Source organism: Pongo pygmaeus, chromosome X (assembly GCF_028885625.2).
Source record: "Pongo pygmaeus isolate AG05252 chromosome X, NHGRI_mPonPyg2-v2.0_pri, whole genome shotgun sequence".
Taxonomy (NCBI): Eukaryota; Metazoa; Chordata; class Mammalia; order Primates; family Hominidae; genus Pongo; species Pongo pygmaeus.
This window is the reverse complement of record NC_072396.2, coordinates 48942559-48966798: the sequence shown is the minus strand read 5'-3', so window position 1 is coordinate 48966798 and position 24240 is coordinate 48942559. Positions and strand designations below refer to the sequence as shown.

Genomic DNA, 24240 nt, shown 5'->3' with positions numbered 1-24240 from the left:
TTTCACTGTTGTCAACACTTGCTTTCACTTGTTATACACCTGATGACGAGGGGTCTGCATCCATGCCCATGTTCGTGAAAGGTCACCATGTTCTGCTTCTCATCATGGGCGTGTGTCATATCCCTGAGGCTGAGGTGAGAAGAGAGAAGGAAAGTAAGTGACAGCGAGTTCCCACTGCCTGATAACTCACTCTCAACTCCTCCTGACCTGCAGATCCTGCACACTCTGATTCTGCCCTACCCCAGGACCTGCACACGCCTTCCACGATTCCTCAGAATGAACCATCTCCTTATGCCACAGTGACTTCCTCGCCTGGTTTATCCGTTCCTAGGCTAGAGGAAGGTGTGGCCCACATATCAGGGCTGACCTGGGGTTTGGGAGCCCACAGCATCCTGGGTAGGGAGGATCCCTGGATATACAGGGTAGGGAGTAGAAAGAGCGAGCAGGCATGGGAAATCTCTTCATTCAGTGTCAATGGGGTACCCTAGAAAATTATGAGAAGGGAATGATTTGGGGAATAAGTGACAAGATGGGATACCAGTACCATAACAGAATAGCACATCTGCAGGGATGTGGGGGGTGAGCCGAAGGTTCACTTACGGAGTTCCTCGTCATCTTCCTCAGAGTCGCTGATCTCTTCATAAATCACCAGCTGCTTTCTCTCACGCAGTCTGTGGGTCCAGGCATGTTTCCCCCTTTTGGGTCCTATGATGGAGAAGAGTTGGAAGATGAGGGTTGGGTAGGACGGAGAGTGTTAGGCTCTGTTTTCTCAAAAAAAAAAAAAAAAAGGAGGTGCCTCCCCACCACCAAGTGCCCATGGGCCTTCTTCATCCAGTTTTTCACATTCTCTGGCTTAGAGTCTGAAACCTTAGACCCACATCAATACAGGCCAAATGCCAGTGAAAGTTTTAGCTTCTGGCTCCTTCTGTTGTGAGGTTTAGATTCCCAACCTCTTCACTTACGGGAACATTCACCCATACCTCCTTTCATGCTGCACGTGTTTGTTAAGGGCACACAGGCATACCTTGTTTTATTGCACCTCATTTTCATAGTGCTTCAAAGATACCGCAATATGTTTTTGGAAACTCTCACTAATTTTACACTTTTCGATTACTATTATATCTGTTATGGTGATCTGTGATCAATGAGCTTTGAGGTTATTATTGTGATTATTTTTGTTTTTTTTAGTCTTTTAAAAGAATTTTTGTTTTTTATTTTTGTGGGTACACAGTAGGTGTATATTCTTATGGGGTACGTGAGATGCTTTGATACAGGCGTGCAAATGCGTAATAATCACATCATGGAAAATAGGGTATCCATCCCCTCAAACACTTATCCTTGTGTTACAAACAATCCATTTACACTCTTTTAGTTTTTTTAATATACAATTAAGTTATTATTGACAATAATCACCCTGTTGTGTGTAACTGTTTTGGGGGTAACAGGAACTGCACCCACAGGAGATGACAAATTTAATCGATCAATGTTGTGTGTGTTCTGACTGCTCCACCGATGAGCTGTTCCCCATCTCGCCTCCTTTTCTTGAGCCTCCCTATTTCCTGAGACACAGCACACTGAAATTAGGACAATGAACAACCCTATAATGGCCGCTAAGTGTTGAAATGAAAGGAAGAGTCACATGTCTCTCACTTTAAATCAGAAGCTAGAAATGGCTAAGCTTAGTGAGGAAGCATGCTGAAAGCCAAGACAGGCTGAAAGCTCGGACTCTTGCACCAAACAGCCAAGTTGTGTATGCAAAGGAAAAGTTCATGAAGGAAATAATAGTATATAATGCAAAAGAAAAGTTATTGAAGGAAATAATAATACTAATACTCCAGTGAACACACGAATAAGAAAGCAAAACAGCCTTACTGCTCAAATAGAGGAAGTTTGAGTGGTCAGGATATTTGACGAAACCAGCCACAACGTTCCCTTAAGCCAAAGTCTAATTCAGAGCAAGACCCAAACTCTCTTCCAGTCCATGAGAGCTGAGAGAGGTGAAGAAGCTGCAGAAGAAACGTGTGAAGCTAGCAGAGGTTGGTTCATGAGGTTTAAGGAAAGAAGCCATTTCCATAACATAAAAGTGCAAGGTGAAGCAGCAAACCCTGATGGAGAAGCTGCAGCCAAGATATCCGGAAGATCTAGCTAAGATCACTGATGAAGGTGGCTACACTATACAACAGATTTTCAATATAGATTAAATAGCCTTCTATTGGAAGCAGATGCCATCTAAAACTTTCATAGCTAGAGAGGATTGACTCCAACTTTGAAAGAAGTTCTACTGTGGGTAAAATGCTTTCCAATAGCACCACATACTACAGAGAAGTCTTTCATGAAAGGGAGAGCTAATCGATGTGGCAAATTTCATTGTTGTCATCTTTTAGGAAACTGCCAAAGCCACTCCACCTTTCAGCAACTACCACCTTGATCAGCCAGCAGCCATCAACACCGAGGCAAGACCCTCCACTAGCAAAAAGACTGTGATTCACTGAAAGCTCAGAAGATTGTTAGCATTTTTAACAATGAATTATCTTAAAATTAAGGTATTTATATTTTTAGACATAACGCTATTGCACACTTAGTACACTACAGTGTAGTGTAAACATAACGCTTTTTTTTTTTTTTTTTTTTTTGAGATAGAGTCTCGCTCTTTCCCTCAGGCTGGACTGCAGTGGCGCTATCTCAGCTCACTGCAAGCTCCGCCTCCCGGGTTCACGCCATGCTCCTGCCTCAGCCTCCTGAGTAGCTGGGATTACAGGCATCCGCCACTGTGCCTGGCTAATTTTTTGTATTTTTAGTAGAGACGGGGTTTCACCATGTTAGCCAAGATGGTCTTGATCTCCTGACCTCGTGATCCACCCGCCTTGGCCTCCCTAAGTGCTGGGATTACAGGTGTGAGCCACTGCGCCCGGACAACATAATGTTTTTATGCACTGTGAAACCAAACAAAAAATTGTGTGTGACTCTCTTTATTGCAGTGGTCTGTAACCGAATCTGCAATATCTCTGAAATACACCTGTATTGGGTATCAGGCATTGAGCTGAGTAGGATATGATCCCAGGTTATCAAAGATATAATCGCTTGAGCACCTTTCATGTCATCAGGCCTTCTAGATTTAATTTAATGCCTCCAAACAATTTATGAACTATAATTCTTTATTTCCATCTTATGGACTAGGAATCTGGAGCTGAGAAAATTTGGAAGACTTGCCCTAAATCACGTGGTTTTTTATATGGATGACAACTCCAGTCTGTGTTTCTGGAAGTCACGTCTAGCATCTCATCTGGAGCTGGGCGAGCTCCTCAGCCCAGCCTGGACCCAGGCTTGTCTGGGATTCATGCCACACAACCAGTCCACACACCTGAACATAGCCAGGGAAGCCAGAGGGTTGGTTCCCGAATTGCTTCCTCTTACCAGATGTCTTGTTAATCTTCTCAGAGGTACTTGGATTTCCTGGGGGGCACAGCTGTTTCCCATCGTTCTGTGGGCCAGATGCTTCTGGCACTCCCTTCGAATCATTTCCTTCCTCTGCTGACTTCTTGGGCATGATCTTTATAATGTGAAGGTCACAGATAAACAGAATCAGTGACATTTCTATAGTTCTTTAGAGCTTACAAAGCATCTTCACATGCATTATTTTAACCAATGTTCTCAACAATGCTGGGAGAGTCACACACGCCTAAATTAGGAGAAACCTGGGAGGTTAGATGGGAAATGAATGGCCTAAGTGAATGGGGTTTCCAGGGCTAGAATGCTTATGTTCACACTTCTTTTAAGACTGGCATTCTTGCAAACAGCAAAAATCTCCATGTAATTGAGAGTTTGGTATACAGGAGACTTGGAGAAAAATAGCATTCTAAGAATTCACAAGGTCTACAAAAGGAAGAGCTTCTATAAAATACAAGGGGTCCCACATAAGCTTGTAGACACCTCCTGGGACAGTAAATGTAAAAACATAGGGAGGCAACAAAACACTGCTGGGAAAGATGGTGTGGGGAGATGAATACAGGGAAGGGAGAGGGAAAGAAATGCTTTGTTGAAATTAATCTAGGCGGCAAAGAAAACAGTACCAGATATGGCATACCACCCTACCAAGGCACCAACATTGAATGTGGAATTAAGTGAGGTGGTACCCATACCAATTCTGGTTGCATTGGGATGTGTCAACTGACCAACAATCTTAAGCTACCTTTTTCTTTTTCTTTTTTTTTTTTTTTTGAGACACAGTCTTGCTCTCTTGCCAGGCTGGAGTGCACCGGCACCATCTTGGCTCACTGCAACATCCAGCTCCTGCGTTCAAGTGATTCTCCTTCCTCAGCCTCCAGAGTAGCTGGGACTACAGGCAGGTGCTACCACGCCCCGCTAAGTTTTGTATTTTTAGTAGAGACGAGGTTTCACCATGTTGGGCAGGATGGTCTCGATCTCTTGACCTCGTGATCTGCCCACCTCGGCCTCCCACATTGCTGGGATTATAGTCACGAGCCACCGCGCCCGGCTCTTAAGCTACGTTTTATTCAGCTTCCTCACTTCTGAAATCGTGAAAGATACATGTAAAATAGGCTAAGGGAAAGTCCTCTCTGAGCTTATAAACACCGTTTATGTGGTAATAATAACAATTAATACCTTTCACGATCCTTCTTTGAATTCGGTCTCCACACTGGCAACCCAACTCCCAGATTCCTTTACCCTCTAAACCAGAGTTGAATCTACAGTTGTGGGGTGACTCATTCAGGGGCCTCTAAGGGATCCCATGGGCTGGGACTGGGGCTTCCCGGATGCCCCAGATGCAGACAGGCTCACAGTAGGGAGGGGCCAACAGTCAAATCGATTCCTAAGCCATGTGAGTGGCCCCTGTAACAGAGCAGAGGCCAGCTGGTCCTTCCTGTTGCAAGAGTGGGTGTCTCAATGGAAGCACCAGCAGGCTCTATGGGGTGAAGCCCTAGTGAGCGATATCTGAACTTCATAAACAAATGCAAACGTGAATGAGCTTTAAATGGCTCGGAGCTCTGGATTAGACTACCACTGCCACTGCGCCTCAGGAAAATTCTTTAATATCTCTGTACCCTGATAGCCTCATTTTATTATTATGTTGCTGATAACTATGATCTAAAACATGAACTATGATTCTTTACTGCCATTTCATGGACCAGGAATCTGGAGCTCAGAGAACTTAGAAGATTTGCGCCAAGTCACATGGCTTTCATACGGATGACAACCGAAGTGTGTGACTTGTTATAATTTGGAGATAATAATAGAAACAATGTCATAGAGGTCTTCTTAAGGATTAAATAAATTAATCCATGTGAACTGCTTAAAATAGTGTCTGGCATCACTATGAAAACAAAAGAAGTCTTATCGATCACAACTGTTAGTATTATCAAGCCGTTGGTGCTACATAAGTTGTTGTGATAGACATGGAGAGAAGGAGGCAGTGAGGGCATTTTTGATATTCTCCCACTGTTACCAGTGTTCGTATCTGTGGAGGGACAAAGGTTCTCTGGTCCTTTAGATTTGAGAGATACTCACCTTTGGCAAGATTCTCTGGAGCCTGCCGAAAGTCATCTGAGGACGTTCAACTGAAAGAGAATACATCAGAATGTTTCGTTGTTGGTAAAGGTTTCCAAACTCTAGAGACTTCTGTAGCATCAGTCTATTCTGCAACAGAGGGTTATGAGTCCACTCATTGTTGAGGAGTTATTTCAGATTTGCTTCTGAATTATGTTTTGTCATGGTTGGTGCATTTATCTGTGGCATCAATTCAGAATTTTCCATCTCATGGTTTATCACATGGGGACTAAACCTCATCACAGTCTCATCTTATTCCATTACATATCTTTCACTTTTTCCCAAATAATTAAATTGATTGGTTGGGAATCTGAACTGTATCCACTCAAGATGTATGATAACTAAAAATCATTGCACACTTAAAATGGGTGAATCTTACGGTATGTGAATTAAGCTGTTAAATGTCTGATGAACCATAGATGATTTAGTCCAGTGGCTCTGAAATATTTTCAGTATAAAGACACTCCTTTAATGTCAAAGTCTTGGCAGATACTCAAGCACTGGATTTTCAGATCTCTTATAGTGATTGTGGGAGATGGTAGAACCTGGCCTGTTTAGGTGGGTAGTAACAGGTCTATTGGAGACGGTTTGGACATTCTGACCTTGTCTTATAATTGTGTTGTCAGAGCAGAAGAGCAAGTAAACACATATGTCCCCTTTATATTCCTGAACTGTACAAAGATCTCTATGCAAGAACTTGTCTTTTTTCACCCTGTGTTATCTCTGCTCTCTGACAAGTGGGAAAACTCTCTGTGTGTTAGATGAGGGATCATTCATTCAAACTCACTTTCAAGCTCATCACGGAGAATCGAGGTTGTTTGGAAATGAGAAGACTATTTGGTTTTGATAAAATACAGAGAAACAGCGATCTTTATTACATAATGTGTTCATCACCCTCACTCCTAAGATACCTGTCCAATACCTACATACTGTTAATGAAACAAACTCTGGAAGTTTTTGGCGGATCTACAGTTTTAACGTTTCCTTTCTGTTTTTTTTTTTTTTTTTTTCCACTTGTAACATTTTCTTAACAGTCCTTTGATTCATTAACAGTGCTTAGGAAGAACAACATGTCCTTTAAAAAGGAAATATTTCAAACACACAGAAAAGTATGGGGAATAATATTGAGTCCAGTCAGATCTCAACATTACCCCACAGCTATGTTAGGTCTGATTTATTTATTCAGTATATTAGAAATAGTACAAACAGGCCAGGCATGGTAGCTCACACTTATAATCCCAGCACTTTGGGAGGCTGAGGTGGGTGGATCACCTGAGGTCAGGAAGTTTGAGACCAGCCTGGCCAACATGGTGAAACCCCGTCTCTACCATAAATTTAAAAATGAGCTGGGTGTGGAGGCACGTGCCTGTAACCCCAGTTATTCGGGAGGCTGAGGCAGGAGAATCACTTGAACCCAGGAGGTGAAAGTTGGAGTGAGCTGAGATTGCCTATTGCACTCCAGCCTGGTCAAGAAGAGTGAAACTCCATCACAAAAACAAAAACAAACAAAACACACTATCGACAAGTCACAGCTGAAGCTGTGTGTGCAGCACTCAGCAATCCCTGCCCTCCCTCCCTCCCCCACTTACAGCCAGTCACCTTAATTTGATGGCTTTTTATTCACATTCATGTTTGTATACATTTACCATTTACTTATTATCCATAAAAATATATATATTCTTCTTTTGCATGTTTTAAAATTTTATATGAATGGCCTCTGTAGTTAACTTTCTGTATGCAACTTTTTTTTCCCTCAGCCCTGGTGTGTAGGAGGGAACAAATGCCTGAGGATCTTTCCCAGGTAGCTGAGCTGAAAAGCAGTTGGGCTTGAGGACACCCTATCCAGCCCCTTCCCATCTACTCACCCTGATTCCCGCAGTTACAGTCATTATCAAAATCACTCCCCTGGAAGTCTGTGGCCCGTTTATTACGCATGAAAGGTGAGAGGGTGGCCTTGAAACCTAGAAAGAAGCAAAATGTTTATTCCTTAAGAGACAAGCTTGGGCCTGGTATGTTGGCTCATGTCTGTAGTACTTTCTGCAGCCTAAGAAGTAGCCACAGCAGGAAAAGGGATGCTCATGTGTCCCCAGACTTGTCTGTACCTAGAACTTTCTGTTATCAAGTTTAGTCATGGCCTCATACTTTCTCTTCATATACACATAGATGATTTTCTCCGAGGCTTTCATCTTTTCCCACTCTTCCTTAGAGAAGTATTTGTCAGCATCATTGAAGGCCTACAAAAAAAAAAAAAAAAAAAAGGAATTCTGGCAGTACTCAGCTAGGCATGTCTGCCATTCAGCTGGAGCCGCTTCCTGTGTGCTGGATCTGGGAAGTGGGGATGATAATCAGTCCTGGTTGATGCCATGGCTAACTGACAGAACACGGGGGACCTTCCCTAGCTTCTCCCCTGCCACACAGTAGGGCTTTAATGCTGCTGGCTGGCTCTCTTCCCACCTTCCAGAATGGACTGAGAGTCACCAAATGTAGTGCACGGTCACAGACTTGTCTCCAGGGATGCTAGGTGATGACAGAGCGAGGGTGGGAGGCTCCCAAGGGTCCAGATCTCCCCCGAGACCCTGCTCCTTGTCCCCAGTACCTCTGTCCTCCCCTCCTCAGAAACCTGGTCACCCCACACTGTCCCCTGGGCCACTACTGTACCCCCTCCAGGTCACCTCATGTTTTGTATCTTCTCTGGTATTTGAGCATCAACCCTAGGTCTCCTTGCAAAGGCGTCGTCTCCATTCATGGCACCGGGAGCAGTCTGACCTGTAAGAGAAACTGCCTGAGACTTTCCAGGCTCAGGACCTTTGGTCCTGTGGCGGGAGAAATCTGTGAAGGCCGGCCACACTCAGTCACCTGGAATCAGGTGCTGCATTTCTCCATCCGGGGCTTATCTGTCCCTGAGTAAGGACATGGGGAGAAATCAGATGAAAACAGGGAACCAGGGGTCTCTGGGAGAAGTATAGATTGGGGATGACAGGTTTCCTATGGGCAAAGCAGTCTTGAGTCTTTGGGAGGGGGTTGGCTAATGTTGTTAGTAGTTTCCCTGGGGCCAGGCTTACCCTGAAAGATGTAAAGACCCTTGTTTGGGGAGGCAGGGACCTGACTGTGTAATTTTATTGAGTTGGGGCGTTCTGACACCCCCACTCAATAAATAAAGGAAGGGAAGTGAGTCCCAGAGATAACATGGTCTCTCTGGTAATGGATCTGATCAGGCAGAGGGATGGGGGGTTCTGTTCTGTCGAAGAGAAATGAGCATCGCTAATATGAATGAATTTAGAGGCTATTACTGGGTTATTTGTAAATTATTAGAAGGAAGAGAGCTAGAATTTCTGAGCCTACAAGAGCCCACCAACACTTAGACAGAATGTGGGGGCGTTTCAAGATGCAGCATTCAGCCAGGGGCAGTGACTCACGCCTGTAATCCCAGCACTTTGGGAGGCCGAGGCGTGCAGATCACTTGAGCCCAGGAGGTCGAGATCAGGTTGGGAAACATAGCAAAACCCCCGTGTCTACAAAAAAATACAAAAAATTAGCCTGGGGTGGTGGCGCAGGCCTGTACCATCCCAGCACTTTGGGAGGCCAAGGTGCGCAGATTGCTTGAGCCTAGGAGCTTGAGACCAGCCTGGCCAACATAGCGAAACCATCTCTACTAAAAAAAAAAGAAAGAAAAAAAAAAGAAACACCTTAGCAGAAGCGGGGTGGTGTGTGCCTGTAGTCTCAAGGCCTAGATGAGAGGATCACTTGAGCCCAGGAGGAAAGATTTGAGTGAGCTTTTTTTTTTTTTTTTTTTTTTTTGATACAGAGTCTTGCTCTGTTGCCCAGGCTGGGGTGCAGTGGCGTGATCTTGGGTCACTGCAACCTCTGCCTCGTGGGTTCAAGCAATCCACCAGCTGTGGCCTCCAAAAGTGCAGGGATTACAAGCGTGAGCCACTGTGCCCAGCCCAAATTTCTTAAGTTACTACAGAGTTCCCAGGAAAAATCCCATACCTGAAAATGTTAGAAACTGACAGGAAGGATTTGAGATGGCGACCTGCCTCACATACACTCCTTATTAAAACTAGATAACAAATGCACCGCGGAAGAGGGGAGGGGTAGGAAGAATGGAAAAAGAAAATCAGTGCATGCTTACTCTGATTTTGGAAGAATCAAAAGAGAAAATCAGACCTTGCGTACTCTGCGGAAGAATCAAAAGAGAGAGAAAGGTGGAGCATGCGTACTCTGAACTTAAAGTAGCCAATCCCGGGGGATGCTTTAGGCGGGAAAATCAGAGTCTCTGCCCTCAGTTTGAGAAGGTTCTGTCCCTAGAGGCTGGACTGATAGACGCCACATCAGCTTCGCTTATCCCGCCTACTGTTCTGACTTCTGATTGGCCAGATGCACTTCACTAACTGCCCTGATTGGTCCATCATCCTTGGGCAGTGACACTGCACAATACTGTCTCCTCCTCCAGCAACACTTTGTTGCCACTGCGACAGAGTCAGGAGATTTTGATCTCTCCAAAGACCGCCCCTGGATCTTGTGTTAAACATCTGGGTCCTAGTCTGAAGAGCGAGAAGAAAAAAATAGTCGGATCTGTGATTTTTCTACTTGAAAGACACAATGTTTTCCAAACTAGCACATTTGCAGAGGTTTGCTGTACTTAGTCATGGCGTTCATTCTTCAGTGGCTTCTATATCTGTTGCAACTGAAAAAACAGTCCAAGGCCCTCCAACCTCTGCTTACATTTTTGAAAGGGAATCTAAGTGTGGTGTGCACAATTACCATCCTTTACCTGTAGCCCTGGAGAGACGAAAATGTATTTATTTATGGTATGTGATTGTGGTATTGGTTACATCCACCTTGGCCAATCTTCCCGCCTCGGTCTCGCCACTACAGGTGGAAACCACCCCACCCCTACTAATATTTTTTGGTTTTTGATTTTTTAATAGAGACGGTTTTGCTATGTTGGTCAGGCTGGTCTCGACGTCCTGGGCTCAAGGGATCCTCCTGCCTCGGCCTTAGGACTAGAGGCATGCACCACCCTGCCCACGATTTTTTTAATTTTTTTTATTTTTTAGTAAAAGCTATGTTTCGCTATGTTAACCAGGCTGGCCTCAACTTCCTGGGGTCAAGGGATCCTTCTGCCAAGGCCTCAGGACTACAGGTATGTGCCACCTGGCCCATGCTTTATTTATTTGTTTGTTTGTTTGTTTGTTTGTTTAATTTTTAGTAGAAACCGGATTTTGCTATGTTGCCCAGGCTGGTCTCGATCTCCTAGACTCAAGTGATGTTTTTACCTCGGCCTCAGGTCTACAGGCGTGTGCCATTCTGCCCTGCTCATTTTTATTTTATTTATTTTTTTTTATTTTCATTTTTTTTTAGGAGAGGCAGGCTTTCGCTATGTTGATCAGGCTGGTATCAACCTCCTGGGCTCAAGCAATCCTCCCACTTTGGCCTGGGACCTGCAGGGGTGAGCCACCCCACCCACGCTATTTTTTTGTTGTTCTTGTTAGTAGAAATGGGGTTTCCCTATGTTGGCCAGGCTGGCCTCGACCTCCTGGACTCAAGCAATCCTCCCCCATCGGCCTCGGGACTACAGGCTCACACCACCCCGCCCCCACTAATATTTTTAATTTTTCTAGTAGAGACTGTTTTGCTATCTTATCCAGGCTGTTCTCTACCACCTGGGCTCAAGCGATCCTCCCGCCTCGGCCTTGGGTCTACAGGCATGCACCACCCTGCCTTTTGCTGTTTTTTCCAGGCTGGTCCTGACCTCCTGGGCTCACTCAATGATTTGAACCCAGGAATCGGAGGTTGCATTGAGCTGAGATCACACCACTGCACCCCAGCCTGGGAGACAGAGCAACACTGCCAAATAAATAAATACAGGAAAGAAAGGAAAGGAAGAAGGAAAGGAAAAAGGAAAGGAAAGGAAAAAGGAAAGGAAAGGAAAGGAAAGGACGACCAGCTGAATCTCCATAAGAACAGTAAGCTTTGTGGTATTTTAACTTATCCTCGTCCCATCTCGTGCTCCCAGCTTGGTTCTGTTCATTGCTGATGAAATACAGATAGGACTGGCCAGAACTGGTAGATGGCTGGCTGTTGATCATGAAAATGTCAGACCTGATATAGACCTCCTTGGAAAGGCCCTTTCTGGGGGCTGACACGCTTATGTCTGCAGTGCTGTGGGACGATGACATAATGCTGACCATTAAGCCAGGAGAACGTGGGTCCACATACGGTGGCAATCCACTAGGCTGCTGAGTGGCCACCGCAGCCCTTGAGGTTTTAGAAGAAGAAAACCTTGCTGAAAATGCAAGGTTTTTATCTCAAGGGTATTATCTTGAGAAATGAACCCATGAAGCTACCTTCTGATGCTGTGACGGCATGCCGTAAGAGGAAAATGATTATTTTATGTATTCATTTATTTATTTTTTTGAGTCAGAGGTTCACTCTGGTTGCCCAGGCTGCAGTGCAATGCCACGATCTTGGCTCACTGCAACCTCTGCCTCCTGGGTTCAAGCCATTCTCCTGCCTCAGCCTCCTGAATAGCTGGGATTACAGGCACGTGCCCCTATTCCCAGCCAATTTTTGAATTTTTAGTAGAGATGGGGTTTCACCATGTTGGTCAGGCTGGTCTCGAACTCCAGAACTCAGGTGATGCACCTGCCTCGGCCTCCCAATATGTTGGGATTACAGGCGTGATCCACTCTGCCCAGGAGGAAAAGAATTATTAAATGCTATTGTTATTAAAGAAACCAAAGATTGTGATGCTTGGAAGGTATGTCTACGACTTCGAGATTATGGGCTTCTGGCCAAGCCAACCCATGGTGACATCATCAGGTTTTGCCTCTGCTGGTGGTCAAGGAGGATGAGATTCGAGAGTCCAGTGAAATCAATAAGAAGATCATCTTGTCATTCTGAGGGTAACAGCTGTTTTCACTGGTCCCTGGGAGCCGGCTGGAGACAGGTGGTCCTGTAAAAGCTCTGCTCTTAATGCAGGCACATTCCACTCCCATGTGTCTTCAAAACCTTTTTCTGGAATATATGTGTTTTTCAGTTGATACAAAAATCTATGTTTTTTCAGTTGATATATAATAGAACAACGTTTTTGAACCTGCCTTTTGCTTTGTAACATAAGTAAGAGAATGTAAAGGCATCTATATTCAGTGAAAGTATTTTGATGTGCAGAACATGGCCAGGTGCAGTGGTTCATGCTTGTAATCCCAGCATTTTGGAAGGGCGAGATGGGCAGATCACTTGAGGTCAGGAGTTTGAGACCAGCCTGGCCAACATGGAGAAACCCGGTCTCTACTAAAAATACAAAAATTAGCTAGGTGAGTTGGTGGGTGCCTGTAGTCCTAGCTACATTGGAGGCCAAGACAGGAGAATTACTTGAACCTGGGAGGCAGATGTTGCAGTGAGCCGAGATCGTGCCACTTCACTCCAGCCTAGGTGACAGACTGAGAATCCCTCTTGGGAAAAAAAAAAAGAAAAACGAGGTACAGAACATTTCCATCACCACAATGCTATTCCTCGTGCTACTCATTTTTAGTAATACTCACTCTCCTCCCATCCACCACCCCTAACCCCTGGCAACCACTAATCTGTTTTTCATTTCCACAATTTTGTCTTTTCTACAATGCTGTACAAATGAAATCTTGTAGTATATAACGTTTTAGGGGCTTATTTCACTCAGCATAATTCCACGGAGATTCCTCCAAGATATTAATATTTGTATATCAATAGTTCATTGTTGTTGTTGTTGTTGTTGTTGTTGTTGAGACAGAGTCTCGCTCTGTCGCCCAGGCTGGAGTCCAGTGGCATGATCTCGGCTCACTGCAACCTCTGCCTCCTGGGTTCAAGTGATTTTCCTGCCTCAGCCTCCCAAGTAGCTGTGACTACAGGCGTGCGCCACCACACCCTGGTAATTTTTGTATTAGTCGTAGAGATGGGGTTTCAACATATTGGCAAGTCTGGTTTCGAACTCCTGATGTCGTGATCCGCCTGCCTCGGCCTCCCAAAGTGCTGGGATTACCTATGGGAGCCACTGGGCCCAGTAAATAGTTCATTTTTATTACTGAGTAGTATTCCATGGGATGGATGTACCACAGTTCTGCCATTCGCTTATTGTAGGACATATTGATTATTTCCAGCTTTTGGCTATTACAAGTAAAGCTGCTATGAACAATTATGTACAAGTTTCTGGATGGGCATACATTTTAATTTCTCTGAAGTGTAATTGTTGAATTGTATGGTCATTGCATGTTTAGTTTTATAAGAAACTACCAAACTGCTTTCCAGAGTGGCTGTAAGATTTTACCTTCCCAGCAGCACTAAATGAAGTGTCCAGTTTCTCTGCATCCTTGTCACCATGTGGTGTTGTTGCTATGTCTTTTATTTTAGCTATTGTAATAAGTGTGTAGTGATACCTCATCGTGGTCTTAATTTGCATCCAATAAAGCAAATGAGTGTTGAATATCTTTTCATGTGCTTATTTGCTTATTTCTTCTTCAGTGAAATGTATGTTCACATCTTTTCATGATTTTCTAATTGGATTATTTGTATTTTTTACCATTGAGGTTTATTATTATTATTATTATTATTTTTCTTGAGAAAGAGTCTCACTCTGTTACCAAGGCTGGTGTGCAGTGGAATGATCTTGGCTCACTCCAACCTCCACCTCCCAGGTTCCAGTGATTCTCATGCCTCAGCCTCCTGAGTAGCTGGGATTACAGGCAGGCATCATCATGCCTGTCTAATTTTTGTGTTTTCAGTAGAGATGTTTTTTTTGCCATGTTGCCCAGGCTGGTCTCGAACTCCTGGCCTCAAGGGATCTGCCCTCCGTCCACCTCAACCTTTCAATGTGCTGGGATTACAAGCCTGAGCCACCATGCTCAGCCTACCAGTGAGTTTTGAGAGTACTATACATATACATTATATATTCTGGATGTGAGTCCTTTCTTAGATATGTGGTTTGCAAACATTTCCCCTGGGTCATACCCTTTTTTTCATCATTTTAACAAGATTTCTTGTAGAGCAAAACTTTTAAATGGGATGAAATCCAATTTATTTGTTTTCCTTATGGATTATGCTTTTTGAACCATTCACTATGCCCTAGATCTCAGATGTTTCTCCTATGCTTTCTTGTAAAAGTCTTTTTTTAGTTTTATATTTTAGATTTAAGTCTATGATCCACTTGAGTTGTTTTTTGTTTTTGTTTTTGTTTTTGTTTTTGTTTTTTTGTATAAAGGTACAAAGATTAGGCTTTTTTTTTTTTTGACCTATGGATATGAAACTGCTCCAGCACCATTTGTTAAGCAGACAACCCTTCCTTATTTTGCCTCTTTGTAAAAAAATCAGTGTGGGGCTATTTCTAGGTTCTCTATTTTGTTCCAGTGATCTGTGTGTCTATTCTTCTCCCAATACTACACAGACTTGATTCCTGTAGCTATATAAGAAGTATTGAAATATGGTAGAGCCATTCCTCCCACCTTATTCTTCTTTTCCAAAAATTGTCTTAGCTACATATATATATTGTGAGGTGCAGTCTGACTTGTGTTGCCCAAGCTGGAGCACAGTGGGGTGATCTCAGCTCACTACAACCTCTGCCTCCCGGGTTCAAGTGATTCTCCTGTCTCAGCCTCCCAAGTAGCTGGGATTTCAGCTGTATGCCACCACACCTGGCTAATTTTTGTATTTTTAGTAGAGGGGGGGTTTCGCCATGTTGGCTAGGCTGGTCTTGAACTCCCGACCTCAAGCAATCCGCCCGTATCAGCTTCCCAAAGTGCTGGGATTACAGGCGTGAGCAACCGCCCTCAGCGTTGTCTAAGCTATTGGAAATTTGTTGCAGTAGCAATCAAAAATGAATACACACAGAAACATTTAATAGTGAAACAAAATAGAAGGTCAAGAAACAGACTAATCTATGTGCAAACTTCAGCATGCATTTCCAAACAGTGGGCAAAAGATGATGGGTTGTATGATACATGACTGCTTGACAAGTGTCTATCCATTTGAAAAACTAAAGATTAAATCCTTACTTTCAACCACATAAAATAATAAATTCTAAAAATTCAGTGACTTAAATGTGAAAACGTGAAATCATAAAGAACTAGATGAAAATTTAGGAAAACGTTACAGTGTAAGACACCTTGAGTTGGCATAGGCACTTCCTGACATTACACCAAGGCTATAAACAATGAATCTGACATAAAGATGTAAAAATTAAAGTATCATCTAATTCAAAAGACACCATAAATAACTGTTTAAAAAGGCAAATGTTGGGGAAATTGGTGAAGCATCCCCAATAAATTAAGAGTTACCATCTCTAATATACAACAAAGCTTTTGCCTATCTATAAGAGAAACTGGAACAACCCAATGAAAAAATGTGTTTAGGCATGGCACTACTTCACCGTATAGCAGAAAAGGATTACGAAATAGAAAGCACGAAAGAAAAATAATAAAGGAAATGGAGAATAGATCCCAGAAGTTTCAACATTCACCCAATAGAAGCTCCAGAGATAGGCCAGGCGCAGTGGCTCACGCCTGTAATCCCAGTACTTTGGGAGGCCGAGGTGAGCGGATCACCTGAGGTCACGAGTTTGAGGCCAGCTTGGCCAATGTGATGAAACCCCGTCTCCACTAAAAATACAAAAATTAGCCAGGCACGGTGGCGCATGCCTGTAATCCTAGCTACTAGCCGTGCTGAGGCAGGAGAATCACTTGGACCTGGGAGGCGGAGGTTGCAGTGAGCCGAGATCATGCCACTGTACTCCAACCTGGGCAACAGAGCTAGACTCCGACTCAAAAAAAAAAGAAAGAAAAAGAAAAGAAAAGAAGTTCCAGAGATAGAAAATAGACTGGGCCAGGCGCCATGGCTCACACCTGTAATCCCAGCACTTTGGGAGGCCAAGGCAGGCAGATCACCTGAGGTCAGGAGTTTGAGACCAGCCTGGCCAACATGGTGAAACCTCATCTCTACTGCAAACACAAAAATTAGCCCGGTGTGGTTGTGCACGCCTGTAACCCCAGCTACTCAGGAGGTTGGGGCAGGAGAATCACTTGAACCTGGGAGGCAGAGGTTGCAGTGAGGTGAGATCACACCGTTGCACTTCAGCCTGCGCAACAATAGTGAAACTGTCTTAAAAAAAAAAAAAAAAGAAAAGAAAAAAAAAAAGGCTAGGCACTGTGGCTCACGCCGGTAATCCCAGCACCTTGAGAGGCTGAGGCAGGCAAATCACCTGAGGTCAGGAGTTTGAGACCAAGCTGGCCAACAAGATGAAACCCCGTCTCTATTAGGGGTTGGTGGTGGGCGCCTGAAATCCCAGCTATTTGGGAGTTCAGAACAGTTCCCAGTAACAAAACCCTTGACGGTTTGGCCCCACTGGAGGATGAGATGTCTTCGAGTGGGAAAAGGTCAGAGGCCACAGATGGAGCATCAGCCCTGATGGAACTTTCTAAGTTGCATCCTTTTTTTTACTCCTTGTTTTCTGGAAGCCTTATTACCTGTTCTGTTAACATATAGAGCACAGACTTGGCAGGGCTGACTCAGTGCTAGCCCAAAGTGGCGTGATAACATTAAGGAATAGGGGGCTTGGAAAGCTCCTAAAAAAAGTGCAGACTCGTGAAAGCTGGCCAGTAACTGAGCATTCTTTTCCTACCTCTCCATCTGCCCTCTGAGCTACACAATTACAGCCAGTATCACTCACCCGTAGACTCCCTTCACGCTGTAAGGCAGAAATTCTGTAAGCTTCTGTAGAGGCTCCTAGGCTAGGGACTGGAAAGAAGAATTGGCTCAACTCAGCTCTAGAGGCTCCGTAACCTATGACTTATCAATCCAGAAACCCTGAAACTCATGTGGAGCGTCTGGGCTGACACATCTTCCCAGGAACAAAGAGTTATATAGAAAAACTATCGCATAGACCAGGCGCCGTGGCTCACGCCTGTAATCCCAGTACTTTGGAAGACCGAGGCGGGAGGATCCCCTGAGGTCAGGAGTTTGAGACCAGCCTGGCCAACATGGCGAAACCCCATCTCTACTAAAAATACAAAATTAGCTGTACGTCGTGGTGCATGCCTGTAAGCCCAGCTACTCAGGAGGTTGAGGCAGGAGAATCACTCGAACCTGGGAGGCAGAGGTTGCAGTGAGGTGAGATCACACCATTGCACTTCAGCCTGGGCAACAACAGTGAAACTGTCTAAAAATAAATAAATAAATAAATAAAAATAAAAGGCCGGGCATGGTGGCTCACACCTGTAATCCCAGCACCTTGGGAGGCTGAGGCAGGCAGCTCGCCTGTGATCAGGAGTTCGAGACCAGCCTGGCCAACATGGTGAAACCCTGTCTCTACTAAAAATACAAAATTAGCCTGGCATAGTGTCACACGCCTGTGGTCCCAGCTACTCAAGATGCTGAGGCAGGAAAATTGCTTGGACTCAGGAGGAGGCAGAGGTGCAGTGAGTCAAGATCGAGTCACTGCACTCCAGCCTGGGCGACAGAGAAAGACACCATCTTGATAAAAAAAAAATAAATAAATAAATGTCAAAACACACCTAATAGTAGCCTTATAAGAGAAGAATATAGTCATTAAAAAGGAGAGTGTACTTAAACAAGTAATGAGTGAGAATTTCTCAGATTTAGACAAATGTCTTAAGATTTAAAGGGATCTTCGTACACACACAGATACACACACACAGGAACAGTGAAATGAACAATTGTGAACACAAAGAAAAAATATTTTTAAAATGATCTGAGAGAAACAGCAGGTTACTTACAAAGGAAAAATATTTAAACCTTCATCGGGCCTCTCAAACACCACACTGGAGGCAAGGATACAATAGTGTAATAACTCCAAAGTGTTGAACGAAAGGAATTTGTTTTCTTTTTTTTGGAGACAGAATCTCGCTTTGTCACCCAGGCTGGAGTGCAGTGGCATGATCTCGGCTCACTGTAACCTCTGCCTCCCAGTTTCAAGCGATTCTCCTCAGCCTCCTGAGTAGCTGGGGCTACAGGCACACACCACCACGCCCGGCTAATTTTTGCACTTTTAGTACAAAATTAGTAGAGGTGGGGTTTTGCCATGTTGGTCAGGCTGATCTCGAACTCCTGACCTGAGGTGATCTGCCCACCTTGGCCTCCCAATGTGCTGGGATTATAGGGGTAAGCCACTGCACCCAGCAAAAGAAAGGAATTTTTATATTTGGTGGAGTAAGGCAATGTCAGGCATGTAACACTTCAGGAGATTGAAGACACAGGGAAATGTTAAAGCAAACAAGTATTTATTGCACTTATTAAAGACTGTAAGGAAGGGCCAGCTGCAATGGCTCATGCCTGTAATCCCAGCACTTTGGGAGCCAGAGGCAAGAGGATTGGTTGAGCCCAGGAATTCAAGACCAGCCTGGGCAACATGGCGAAAACCCGTCTCTACAAAAAATACAAAAATTAGACAGGCACATCAAGTTCCTGGGTCTGTAGAGAATTTTTTAAAAAATAGCTGGATTTGGTAATGTGTACCTGTAGTCCCAGCTACTTGGGAGGCTGGGGCAGGAAGATTGCTTGGGCTCTGGTGTTTGAGGCTGCAGTGAGCTAGGATTGTGTCACTGCACTCCAGCCTGAGTGACAGAATGAGACTTTGTCTCTGAAAATAAGAAAAAAAGATCGTAAGGGTGACTTTACTCACAGCAGGAACTACTGTGATAGGTACAGGGACCACTGCAATGGGGTCTTGCGGTGACAGAGTGATGTTAGGATCGACTTCATCTCCACCAAGGACAAGTGGGGATTTGTAGTCAGGGAGTAGGAGCCGGGGGTCAGAAGATGGGAAATTACTTGGAGGAAATCTCAGGTGCAGGGGATTCTGGCTAAACTGACTTGACAGGATTTTTGCTGAAACAGGCTAAATGGGCAGAGTCCCTGGATGAAGGACAGAGCCTGAGGTTGGGACCTAGTCAGAAACAGGACTCAGAGGAGCCCCACTCAAGTTTGGTCAAAGGAGAGTGTCTCTGTCTGAAAGCAAAAGCAAGAAAGTCAACAGCAGTAAAATGAATGGATCACAAAGGAGTATTTTTGTGCATTGCTAAGCAGGAGTCTGCTTTAACCATTGTGAAAGTTGATTATGTGAAGTGAGTCGTTCTTAGTTTTTTTTTAAGCTCTTATTTGCAGAGGAAGCCTTCAGGTACTATGCTCCAGAGAGAATAAGTTGTAACATGTAACATGTTTTGTTTTTTTTTTTTTTTGGTGTTTTTTTTTTTTTTTGAGATGGAGTCTCACTATGTTGCCAGGCTAAAGTGAAGTGGCTCCTTCTCCGCTCACTGCAACCTCCAGCTCCCGGGTTCGAGTGATTCTCCTGCCTGAGCCTCCCGAGTAGCTGAGACTACAGGCGTGTGCCACCACGCCTGGCTAATTTTTTGTATTTTTTAGTAGAGACGGGTTTTCACTGTGTTAGCCAGGATGGTGTTGATCTCCTGATCTTGTGATCCGCCCTCCTCAGCCCCCTAAAGTGCTGGGATTACAGTCGTGAGCCACCGCACCCAGCCAACAAGTTTCTTATCAGACTTCAAGTCTGTGTTGATGTTGATGCCAGAGAGGTATAATAAGGCATGCCTGACCCACACTTCCTGTCATGGCCTGAAACCGTCTCTCGGGTTAAATTTTAAAAGAGCCCTGGCTTAGGAGGCAGTCTATTCAGATGGTTGGGGGCAGGGGGCTTAGGATTTTATTTTTGATTTGCAAGTCCTATAAGATAAAAGTTCATAAATTTTAAGGAACAAGTCCCGTGCCTGGTATGGACCACACGAAAAGTTCACCAAACTGTCCAATGCCATAACCAGAGACATTCGAACGACAAATCAGGATGAGAAGTTGATGTTTCCACACTGTAGACAGCTTTTCCCAAGATGTCAGAATTACTCTTCATATCATGATGAGACTCTTATCCCCTTAATGTCTACATTTTTCGCTTGACAGAACCTGACCCCCAAATCCTTTCCTTCACCTAGTGGTCCCTTTTATAGAGTTGGCATTCTACTTTAATTCAACCCAGTCCTAAAATGCTACTCAAAGACTGCAAGAGGTCTCATTCAATTGCCCCATAGTCTTGTGATTTGTCTACCTGGTGGCCCCTAGGCTTGGGATCTTGGTTCAAAACCATTGTACAAACTAAATTTATTGTACAATTGCTAATTATAGCTGGGTGCAGTGGCTTATGCCGGTAATCCCAGCACTTTGGGATGCCAAGGCAGGCAGACCACTTGAGGTCAGGAGTTGGACACCAGCCTGGCCAACATGGTGAAACCCCATCTCTAATAAAATACAAAAATTAGCCAGGCGTGGTGGTGGGCACCTGTAATCCTAGCTACTCGAGAGGCTGAGGCACAAGAATCACTTGAACCTGAGAGGTGCAGGTTGCAGTGAGCAACCTTGTTTACTACAGTGGCGGGATCACACCACTGCACTCCAGCCTGGGCAACAGAGTGAGACTCCATCTCAGAAAACAAAAACAAAAACCAAAACCTAATAAATGCAGTTAGGAAACTATCTTAAAACACAAAATCCCTGTTTTTTTTAGACTGGTTATTTAAAAGATAAAGAAGAACAGATCAACATGTTAAGAAAACCTATTTCAAACCTAGAGGAGTAGACTCGCCCTGCTTCAGTGCACCCTTGACACTAATGGTCGATTTTTGGAAAAACTGATGAAAAATTTCTTTTCAATCCTACCAAGGTGATCATATATAAGACTCCCTTCCCAAGGCTCATCCTTCATAAACCCTAAACAACTTGCCTAGAAAGTCCATCATTTTTTTACCTCCCGACTTAGTCCTATATTTTTCATTTTTATATTGGACTTCAACTTCTAGTAAAATGTTACAGGAAAGGGATAAACTGAGGAAACGACTGTTAAGCAAAAAGGATCCAGGGAAATTCTCAGCCTATCAAGATTGCAAAAGACACTAAAATTAGGAGAGGCACTGTCAGGAAGGTATGCTCTAGAGAGAAAGTCAAGAATGTGGCCGTGTTTGCTAGTGCTGAAGAGTTTAGGCACGTGACTCAAGGAGCTCTTCCACTATGCTTAGCCATAGCCGGTAATAGAAATGATATTATCTGGGAAAGATACAAAAGGACCTGCTGGTCTAAGGGTGTGAATCACTGTGACATACATTCTGAGAGGAGGGCTATGGGACCAGAGGGGAGAGCTTCAAGCTACAGAGGATTATTCTGAGTCCTTGAAACCAAGTGGAATTTGTCCTGCTAGATTTCAAAATGGTTGGAAGCAGTGACTCCTTCCTTTCTTCCATTTTCTCTCATTTGAAATGGAAATATCTGTAACTATTATCCTACACCTGTCCCGCCACTGTATTTTTGGAACAGATAACTTGTTTTCCAGTGTCACAAGTTCACAGCAGGAGAATTTTGCCCCAGGATGTTTCATAACCAGAGTCTCATCCATATCGGTTTTAGATGAGGAGACTTGGTACTTTTGAGCTGATCTTATATGGATAAGATGGACTTCAGCTAATGTTGCACAGTTTGAGACATTTGAGGATTTGGGGATGGGGTGCATGTATTTTGCATGTGGGAGAGATGTGAATCCTTGGGGGCCAGAGGGCAGGCTGTGGTAGACTGAACAACGCCCCTCCAAAAGATAGCTACATGGTAACCCCTCGAACCTGTGAGTGTTAGCTTACAACAAAAAAAGTGATTATTTTGGCCAGGTGTGGTGGCTCATGCCTGTAATCCCAGCACTTTGGGAGGCCGAGGTGGGTGGGTCACGAGGTCAGGAGTTCAAGACCAGCCTGGCCAGTATGGTGAAACCTCGTCTCTACTAAAAATACAAAAATTAGCTGGGCATGGTGGCGGGCACCTGTAATCCCAGCTACTCAGGAGCCTGAGGCAGAGAATTGCTTGAACCCAGGAGGCAGAGGTTGCAGTGAGCTGAGATCATGCCACTGCACTCCAGCCTGGGCGACAGAGCCAGACTCAGTCTCAGAAAAAAAAAAGTGATTATGTTAAAGATCCTGAGATGGGGAGATTCTCCTGGATTATCTGGGTGGGCCCTAAATGTAATAATGAATGTCCTTATCAGATTGAGGCAGGGAGATCTGACACAGACAGAAGAGAAGAAGGCAGTATGACTGCCATGGTTTGAATGTCCCCACCAAAACATGTGTTGAAACTTAATTGCCATTGTTTAACAATATTAAGAGGTGGGGCTGTCAGGAAGTGATTAATGCCATTATCATAAGAGTGGATTAGTTATCACGAGACTGGGTTTGTTATAAAAGGGAACTTAGCCACATTTTCTCTGTCTGTCTCCTGCACTTGCTTTTGCCTTTCATCGTTCCACCGTGGCACAACCCTCACCAGATGCCAGCGCCATGCTCTTGGACTCCTAGCCTCTAGAACTGTACACCAAATAAACTTCTATCCTTTATAAATTACCCAGTTTGTGGTATTCAATTACAGTAACAGAAAACAAATGAAGACAATTCGAGATGAGATTTGGGTGGGGACACAGAGCCAACCCAGATCAAGCCACAAGCCAAGAAATGCTGGCAATCACGGGAAGCTGGAAGAGGCAAGGAACAGGTTCTCTCCTAGAGCCTCTAGAGGTGTACAGCCCTGCCGACAACTTGATTGCAACTCAGTGAAACTGATTTCAGATTTCTGGGCTCCAGAATTGTGAGAGAATAAATTGATGTTGTTTATGCCACAAAGTTTGTGGTAATTTGTTTCAGCAGCCAGAGGGAATTTGGGGTGATTGTAAGGAGTCATGTAAATTATATTAAAGAACCTTTGCCGTTGTAAGATGCATTCATTCATTCAACAAATAGTCGAGGCAATATAGAAGAGTAATTAAAAGCACAGACTTTGAGGCCGGGCGTGGGGTGGTTCACTCCTGTAATCCCAGTGTTGTGGGAAGCCAAGGCAGGAGGATTGCTTGAGGCCAGGAGTTCCTTCCAGATCAGCGGGGACAACATAGCAAGACCCCATCTCTTAAAAAATTATTTTAATTAAAAATAAATAAATACGTAAATAAAAGCACAGACTTTGGACTCAATTCATCTTGGGGGTGAATCCCAGCTCTGTCACCCACTGACTATGTGACCTTGAGCAGACTGCTTAATTCTCTGAGCCTCAGTCTCAACATCTGCACACTGGGGATGATAATAGTATTTAACTCAAGAGAAGGTTGTGAAAACTAATGGGAAGATGCACATAAAGGGCTTTGGGCTGGGCTAAAGGGCCATTGCCCTGTCCCTGCCCTAAGAGAGCTTGCTGTCATCCTGGGAGGATCTTAGAGAGATCAGGGCTGTAGATGGAAAGCCCAGAGAGGAACGGGGACATGTTGGAGGTACTAGGGATGGGGGTAGGGGAAATTTCTTAGACAAATTGACTTATGAGCTCCCTGATGAACACAGTGGGCCCTAATTACATACTCTTTTTAATACTATTACGATAAACATTATTAATATCAATGGGTAAAATATATTTCTGGTTCTTTGGTCTTCTAGAAAAAAACATATATAGAAGTTTGTTTTTGGTTTTTTTAGTTTGAATTTCTTTATAAAAAATTTTTTATAGAGCTGGGGGTCTCACTATGCACCCCAGATTGTTCTGGAACTTCTGTCCTCAAGTGATCCTTCCACCTCCTGCCTCAGCCTCTCAAAGTGTTGGGATTACAGGCAT

General features: G+C 44.1%; 1 protein-coding gene and 1 pseudogene across 2 annotated transcripts; one reads left to right on the top strand and one right to left on the bottom strand.

Moving 5' to 3' along the window:
* Positions 1 to 38: 38 nt before the first annotated feature.
* On the bottom strand, positions 39 to 8311 carry LOC129024390 (protein SSX7-like). 2 transcript variants are annotated; one of them, XM_054471400.1, is made up of 8 exons: positions 8245 to 8311; positions 7942 to 8084; positions 7689 to 7799; positions 7431 to 7530; positions 5527 to 5576; positions 3415 to 3550; positions 601 to 705; positions 39 to 129 (listed from the first exon to the last, which is right to left on the bottom strand). In XM_054471400.1, exons 1-8 carry the CDS (start codon positions 8309 to 8311, stop codon positions 116 to 118), a joined length of 726 nt encoding a protein of 241 aa, XP_054327375.1. In that variant the 3' UTR covers positions 39 to 115. The 2 variants fall into 2 exon arrangements, with proteins under 2 accessions (XP_054327375.1, XP_054327376.1); XM_054471401.1 differs by lacking the exons at positions 3415 to 3550; positions 7942 to 8084 and having other exon boundaries at positions 7689 to 7801.
* Positions 8312 to 10167: 1856 nt separating this feature from the next.
* LOC129024060 (ornithine aminotransferase, mitochondrial-like) lies at positions 10168 to 12471 on the top strand (annotated as a pseudogene).
* The last annotated feature ends 11769 nt before the right edge of the window (positions 12472 to 24240 follow it).

What these genes read in the sequence shown, in the direction of transcription:
- LOC129024390 (XM_054471400.1), bottom strand. Translation starts at nt 8,311, where the DNA reads ATGAATGGAGACGACGCCTTTGCAAGGAGACCTAGGGTTGATGCTCAA. An exon ending in GGGAAGGTCCCCCGTGTTCT is followed by an intron (nt 7,800 to 7,941) that starts GTCAGTTAGCCA and finishes TTTTTTTTGTAG; the next exon opens with GCCTTCAATGATGCTGACAA. An exon ending in GAAGATTAACAAGACATCTG is followed by an intron (nt 706 to 3,414) that starts GTAAGAGGAAGC and finishes TCTCCATCATAG; the next exon opens with GACCCAAAAGGGGGAAACAT.